Consider the following 8,224-nt stretch of genomic DNA (forward strand, 5'->3'; position numbering starts at 1 on the left):
CGACCTCGAGTCCGACCGAGCCACTCTTCCTCGCAACTCTAAACTCTCGGAGCAATAGATCACTCCGTAAACAAGATCTTCATCCACCAACCATTGCTAACGTCGCTGCGCTGCGGGTGGGAGTTCCGATCGGAAGGCGCTCCGTGAGTCGCCCATCGGGTGTGAGCGATTCCGAGGTGACTGTCCAAGGTACGATCGAAGTCAATCTCCTCGGACTCGAAAACCGCGTTTTCCAACACAGCGACCTTGCCTTCCTTCCGAATGACCTTAACCTGGACAGAGTAAGTTAACACCGTGAGTGCTCCCGACCCCTTGATAGACCTCATGGGAACGATGGAGTGTCGTTCTCGCACCGCCTCCAATTATCTATCAGAAAGATGCGTTGGCCCCGACAATTGTTGAGATTTCAAACGTGAAGAGATTTTTTCGGAAAGATCTTTGGACTTCCGAGAAGAGAGTCACGGGCGCGACTGTCTTCCGCGACGAATTCAATGCTGCCGGACCTTTCCGGAGGGAGCCTTGAGTGCATGAATACCATCCGCGCGCTCGCACCCGCTCTGGAGAAGCATGACGTACCTGATTGTCTTTAGGGCCCCCACAGAAAGCGATGCCGGATGAGTCATATCCTCGGTACTCAAGTCGCTTCAGACCTCGGATGAGACATTCCAAAATCTCTCTCTGCGTTTTGGGTTCGAGGTAATTCAGGTAGGCGAAGATTCCTGCAATCAGAGGTCATAAGTTTACCGGCCGAGAAAACACCTGACTGGCTTATAGCCTACTACAACAAACTAGAGACTAGACTCTAGTCACTCGAGCATTCTTTGTCAACGACCGGAACAGAACCAACCCCACCTCAAGCTTGCGCAGTTTCTTCCCTGCACCACCGAGAGCTTGAGCCATGAAGTCTTCCGATTCGAGGCACATCAACATGTTCTCACACTACATGCTCACCGCACTCTCGGAATCTCTCATGCCATACCGAAACAGTGCCAATAGTCACGTAGATGTCGACATTGCCGCCCCCGCCGCGAGGATCCTCAGATTCGACAAAAATAGAAGCGAGCGATGTTGAACTCGCGAGACTTGTTGAGTCCTCTCGACCGAGACCTGATTAGGTAGTCAGCCGGCGAAGCGTACGTGGAAGCCGGTATTCCGCAGCGGAACGACTGGGCGCCCATCTCACACGGGTACCATAACGCAATGAGGGCAACGTGTCCGCGAGGTTCTTTACGAAAAAGTGAAGGACACGGTCCAAGTGGGGGGCCATCGAAGTCGACCGACTCCTCCGTCAGTTTCGCAATCCAGCATCGAAAGGACAAGGCTATATCAAGTTGTCAGAACTTGTTATTTGCTCGGCGACGAAACGAGCGTAAACGACCGCAGTGACGGCCACACCTTGTTCCACGGTTGTGTACCGTGCGAACGCCGTAAACTACGAATTACTTTGCCAATTAGTCAAGTTATGTGGACACATGAAGTTCGCATGTAATTCAGAGCGCCTGCGATGCTATCGCCTGATGAATATTTCCCTTCCCTTCGAGACGCTTCCTATACGCGCAGAATGCGAGTTGCGAGACGTATTGACATGTCGCTCCCCCGGTTGACCGATACATAGAGTTCATGGAACCTTTTTAGCGGAAACGTTGTCGACGGCCACGGCGAGCGTACAATCTGAACGCATGGACGCAGACCCCATCATTGGCGAAAAGGGAATCCGATCCAGAGGCGGACAGACGAACTGACGCTGCCTTATCAGTGTCGCTGCCTTCATGGGATCGATGCCCAACTTTCCGAACGAGTCCCGCTTTCTTCCGTACGCGAAACTAACGGCTTTATCAACATCGTCAAAATCCAAGGCCAGCTGGTTCCAAGTCCGTATTTCACGATGAAGACTCGTGTCCTAGCGTCATATGACTGAGTGAGATCGGGGCAGTCCGGCCTAGTTCGAGTCCACGCTAATTTTGGCGAAGAAACATGGAAGAAATTCCCTCACTAGATCTCAGGCCAGGAAATATCGGAGCGCTGATCGACATCTCCCCCTTCACGATCTTTCCCGCTCGCAATGCCATGAGGGAGTCCCCATTCCACGAGATCACTCGATTCACTGCCAGAAACCCGATGGGTAAAACGTAGCGACACTATCCGCGCATCGTGCCGTCATCAGCCCTCGCGCGAAAAATGAATCGAACTCACAGGGTGGCTTACGTAAGGAGCGCGCTTTATCTGTTGAAAAATTATTCAATTACATATGTCGTGATGCCTCCGGCTTGTCTCTGATAAGTTATTATCGAGCTATGACGGCGAAAGCGAGGTTGCGCTAATTAGCCATGATGAACAATATCTAGGCGCGCCAATAATGATTTCGATTTGCAAGGGCTTGACTCAAGATTTCGTGGGAGTTTTATATATTCAAGCTCCGACTCTGACCTTCAATATCCCCGTATAGTTTCAACTTTCATTCGGAGCCGTTCGTGTTGTGATGAATACCATTCCCGTCGATCCGATGACAGTCGAGGTTTCAGAGCGCCCGTTGCGGCGAGGCAGGGATCGAGAACAATATTGAAATTGTCGGATGTATAAGAACGAACAAGGAGAATTTGGGCCGAATAGTTCGTATGCGATTTCCTTGGAGCAGCATCGTCGTATCCGAAAGGATACGGATATGCGTCGTGAGGGTTCGCATGCCGGCATCCCGACCCGCTGACAGCATCTCGATCAACTTCGCCGAACCGCCGAAGAGGAGCCGTGCTTACAGAGCTTTGACGGTACGGAGTTCAAATGCGCACCGCATTTTCCACAACAAGAAACACGTGCTCCGCGGAACATCTGATGGGAGCGAGCCTCATCTCGAACGCGCTCTCGTTCCTTTCAAGCTCGACACCCCGCTCTCTGTTCGGGGAATTCCGCAAACTGCCGACACCAGATGAGCGGGAGTCCCAATCCGGTGTCGGATGCGCAGACCGATAGCATGGCGAAGTAAGATACCCGAGAGCGGAGTTCATGCTCTGTTCCCGAATTTAACTTATACTCGGTCCCCTGAACTTTATCAGCGCTCCGAGCATTGTCGGATTTCCCGCGGGCAGCAGAAACCTTCGGAACTTATACGTCGACGATGGCTCATTGAAGTCTGCCCCAGGAAGCTCAGCAGCGATACTCCCGCGCAGACGGATTCGAATAACGAATAATGAAAACTCGTGCTCTCAGCCGCTTCTTCCACGCAGATACTCTCAAAGGTATCGAGTTTCCAAGGAATTGGCAATTGTCCGTTTTCGTGACCAGAAGAGTCTCTCTATGCTTAGCGGCATCGCTCGAACCGCGCGTCTCCGAGAGCGCTCCTCTTTGACAGTTGCTAAGACTCACCGCACATTGTGAAGCGACGGAAATCGATCCAGACGAATGAACGAACAAACAGTTCACCAGAACAACTGGACTGGTGCCGTGGTTTCGGTTGTACTTATAGCGGCACGAACGCAGTACGCCTTCTCACTGTTGGAAGTGTGCTTCCCTTCCTTATTCCATCCAACCTTAGACCGCGAAAGCAACCGTCCGTCAGTAAGCCGGTCGGTCGGCCGGGAGGCAGGCAGCCGGTCGGTCGGTGGCTGGCTCGCTCCGTCGGTTTGTCAGCAAGACAGCAAGACAAGTAGCGCTAAGGGCAGCAAAACGCAAACTGTGTGGCAGCAGTTGCTGCCTCAGCAGCCGCGGTACCGACGGCCACCGCCAACCCGGCGACTGCTTCTCGCGGAAAGGGTCGGGATCGTGGCGAAAGGGCGAACATCAAAACGACCGCTTCGACACACCACCACCATATCATAGCGATTCTGCTTTCTCAGTCAGCTGGTGAACACATTCGAACCACATGACAGATGACAACAAGCTGCAAGCACTGGCCGAAACGACGCCTCCTCGAGCGAAGTTTTGGCGCGACTTTCGGTCCAGGCCCGGACTCGAAGCAATTCATGCGAGAATTGCTCTGATAATTATAGCAGAGCTCATTGTTTGCGCAGTGTTCATACACATTACGTTCAGACCGGTCGGAGCCAGACTGCGCTCTGTCCCACATCCCTTCCAGACTGCACTTTGAGAGTTACGAGCGGACTTTTCTTCCCGGGGATCGATGCCCCTCTTGCCTCCCTCCACCACGGATCAAATTCATGGCGGATCAGATATATTGATCGATGCGGAACAAATGTCTGAGCTCGCGCTGTCGGAAGTCTGAGTCTCCTCCACCATAGATGGCGCCGAAGAACGATTTCGCATGCTGCCTGAAACCTGTCCCCAGAGAAGACGCCGGAGCTTTTCTCGAGTCGCTCCAAAGTCGCGAGCCGCGTCCGAACTCGCCAGCGTTGGCCCGAGTGGGAACGAGAAGAAAGAATGAAGGGATAATTTTTCCCTTTGGTAAATTCTGTCAATCTTTTATTCATTTGTTATTTGTGGAATTCTCATATCGAAACCGAAGTTTATTAGTGTTTTCCATATATCACATAATGCTCTGCGGATTCCATCTTATATTACAAGATAAGTCGGCATATTGAAATATTGCGCCAATCTACGTCCTTTACTCGTATTGCATTGTATCCGGCCTATCCGGCGAGTTGGTGTCATTCCCAATGACTTAAAAATACATGAGTATATGAACATGAGAGTGTGTATAAACATGATTTGCATATTGTGTATATATCGCATGTGATTTTTCCCACCAGGGAGGCACTGCGCTCATCATAGGATTAAGTCGACCAACAGAAGCGGCCCAGCTTCGCTCTCCGCTCCGGATCTTTTTCCTCGCCCACCTTCACTTGCAGCATCGTTGCGAGCTCGCAGGCGGACGCGTCAGCAAGGACGAGAGGTCCCTCCCAAGTGAAGCTGCAACTCCTCGAATGCTCTTCCCAACAGACCCCAGAATCGTCGACCACCGAGGTCGTCGTCAGCTCGCCGCTTGACCTCCCAATGCGATGGACGAAATATCGGAGTCGGGGTCCCTCCGGCACCCTGTGCGTGACGACGTTCGAGACGCCCACGACGAACACCTCATCGTGAAAGGTTTTCAGGGCGACTTCCAGGAGACCACCCGATGTCCGCTGGCTGCGGGCAATGAGCGGACTCAAGTCCAATATTTCCCCCCGACCGACTCTGCCTTCGATCAAATCGACAGCAGCAATACGAACTCGGATCTCGATGTCGTAGGCCTCGGAGCCTCGTCGCAGGCGGCGAGGGCACAGCGACTTGCGGCGAACGAATTTCGACAGCACATAGGCCATGTCGCCCACGATGACCATGTCGGAGTCCGCGCTCATGTAATCATAGCCTTTAAGGCTCACTCCGTGGTACTCTTCCGGAAGTTCAATGATCGGTCCGCTCCTCGGCTCTCTACCGAGTGCGAGTATCAGGCCCTCTCTGTGCAGCAGAAGCAGTTTCCAGTCGCCTTCCACGCGGAGCGGATGCGCCTTCGCATTCAAGAGCGTACTGATGGCACGGTGTAGCGGCAGACGATTGGGATTGATCCTGAGTTTTTTCGAAATATCGTACAGGCGTCCCCCCACCAATCCACGCGTCGTTATCCTCACCATATCTCCAGCAAGGATCGCAGGCTCCTGAGACCCGGTGGAGAGGTCCAAGTGGGCAATGTGTAGATCGCTTCCAACAGTGACCGGCAACGCTACCAAGTGGGTCGTTTTCCTGAAACAGGAGAGCGACGGTCCCGCGGATGGACGATGGTCCGGAACTCTGATACCGACATCCTCCAAGACTTTCATCGGGACACCGAGAAGATCGAAACTAGCGCATGATTCGTTATAGATCATGTATTCGTCTGGGAAGGGGGGCGCCGCTCCGGAGGCTCCCTGGACTGGGCTGAATGAGGATCTCGTGGTGCAGTAGATGAGCTTATTCTGCAGTGGGTGGCGGTCCTCTGGCAGGTCTTCCCAATATCGATGATCGACCCCCTGACTATACCCCAAGAAATGCAAATGCACCCCACAACCTCGTCGAGCAATGAACAAGCTTTCGTCCAGATCACTCCACCGAGCACTTTCCGACAAGACACGGAGCTCTGGACTCTCAAACTTTCGGGCTTCTCGCTGACATCGGTCGAAAGCTTCCCTGGTCAGATGGGCGAATCGAAGCGAGCGTAGGACGTCTTCCCGATCTGCAGCGTGATCCTCCAACGAGCACCACAAGTCGATCGCGCGGAGGATCTCGTCTTCGTTTTTAACCTTTAGGCGCTCGTCCTCGAGAAGACGCTGGAAAAGCTCTTTGGACATCTGTCGATTATGGGATTCCACTTCCAGGAGTCGGAAGAGATTCGATAGCAGATACTCTATGCATCTTTCTCTCAGTTCGCCGAGGTGATACTGGCGTGAGAGTTCGAGCTCGCCGAAAACATTGTCGTCTGATAAATTCGCGATCTTGAACTTCAGGCATTCGCTCCTCAATTCATTGAAGGAGAAGTAGTCGAGAACTTTGAAGTAGTGGTTCATTCTACCTTCGATCAGTCTGAAGAATTTCCAGGAGTCATCGTTTTCGATGCACTCGATGATTGCGCCGAAATCCTCCCGCTTCCATTGCTCGAGCTGGATCGAACACGTCGAAGACTCTCTCCAAGGGGCGTCGTCAAATAATAACGCTCTAAAGTAGGAGCTCGATTCGATGAGCACAGAGTATTTCAGCTCGAGCTCTTCCCCGTGCATGAAGACCAGACGGAAGGTCTTCTCATCCGAAGGTCGGGCGGCTGAGCTCTCCGGAGAAGCTGTTCGCATGATTGTCCTTCTTCCTTTTTCGACTAACTTCTCATTCACGAAACAGCTGACAGAGTCTCGGATGCACCACCCGACATCCTCTCGCCTCCACAGACAGGGTCTTGCCGGGTCGAAAAGGGAGCTCTGAGCCATGTTTGTGGGAGAGCTTCGCATCTCTGAGAGTGAGGGTAAGTAAGAAAACCCCGGGCAGGGAGTCTTGATCGGCGAGACCCATGAACGCGGCAGTCTACCGAGTCACAGTCATCGGTGACCGATACCTTTCATCAAGTCAAAATATCCTCAAGAGATAGAAGCTGGAATTCAGGACTCTAATGTCTAATCTCCTTCCGGAGGGGGCCCGGAGATTTATAGATGACCGGCGTTCGATTGTTTTAGAACCCGCTCCTTCGGCCCGCGCTGTAAAGATCTTCCCCTGTGATCTGGGTATTCATATGACACAATAGTAGGTGTGGATGACCAGTGAGACGAGCAGCATGGAAACTGCCCGTCTGACAATGAGATATTCACTCATCTCCCGAAGAGTCGAAGATCAACAAAATAGCTCCCGGGATGCAGGGAATCCCGCATTCCTCGAGTGCGTGAAGATCGGCCATAGATCCCATGAGGCGAACGTAACTATTCCTCAGAACCCGAACAATAAATTAGAAGTGACCGGGACTGAGAGTGATTCGATGAAACGATGTGCCCGTCAAGGGGAGCCCACTGCACGTATATGGGATAAGCTCGTGGATTCTCCCAGCATTTTTTTTGACTGGAGCGTCATTAGAATGTCGTTGGTCAGAAAAACTCGTTGTGCGACCCGAGATCTGTCGACGACATATCGGAGAGGACACATAACAAGTTCAAAAGAGATGCCGAGATGAACTTCGCTGCGGCGCCGAGACAGACCATTTTGTCTCCGCCGAGCGGCCGTCGCATTGACAGCCAAGTCGCAGGGAGCGCCTTCTTTTGCCAACCTCAGACCGTTCGGAGAAGGAAAAGAGTTGGCGCGCCATCCTCGGCCGGAGGATGGAGTTTCCTCGATCGTTGTTTGACAATTTCACCGACTGGGGACAAAGAACTACTTCTACGAAGCGGTACCGCGTTCATCGATGCCGCTCCAAGCGGTTGCGGAGACATTTATGGTTATTACAATGTTACGAAACTCGAACGAGTGGGTAGCCACCGTCCGGATCGTCGAATCACGGCTGTACATAGTGCAACCACAACCTGACTGTTTTCTGTCGTTATGTAAACTTCGACTGAGTCATCTCAATAAACAATTCCACACCTTGAGTGATCACCTGTAATCGGTAACCGACTGGACAACATGACGCTGGACATCGTCAGAAAGCGCAACAGAAGGTGAAAGCTAGATAGTCGTGGTCGTAAAGCCGCCGACCAGACGAAAGTTCCAGAATTGGTTCAACTCTTTTATAGATGGAAAAATTTCTTGTCGTGAGCTTTCTTGGGGCGAGGGCGTCCTTACTACC

The 8,224-nt window shown here is 52.4% G+C and overlaps 1 protein-coding gene across 1 annotated transcript; it reads right to left on the reverse strand.

The window, feature by feature from the left end:
• Positions 1-59: 59 nt before the first annotated feature.
• LOC100906759 (glutamine--fructose-6-phosphate aminotransferase [isomerizing] 1-like) lies at positions 60-3,701 on the reverse strand. Its single transcript, XM_003748153.1, has 3 exons — positions 3,361-3,701; positions 577-719; positions 60-272 (listed from the first exon to the last, which is right to left on the reverse strand). The coding sequence occupies exons 1-3, from the start codon at positions 3,365-3,367 to the stop codon at positions 60-62; spliced, it is 363 nt and encodes a 120-aa protein (XP_003748201.1). The 5' UTR covers positions 3,368-3,701.
• Positions 3,702-8,224: the final 4,523 nt, after the last annotated feature.

This window comes from Galendromus occidentalis, unplaced genomic scaffold (genome assembly GCF_000255335.2).
Source record: "Galendromus occidentalis unplaced genomic scaffold, Mocc_1.1 scf7180000077528, whole genome shotgun sequence".
NCBI classification, from domain to species: domain Eukaryota; kingdom Metazoa; phylum Arthropoda; class Arachnida; order Mesostigmata; family Phytoseiidae; genus Galendromus; species Galendromus occidentalis.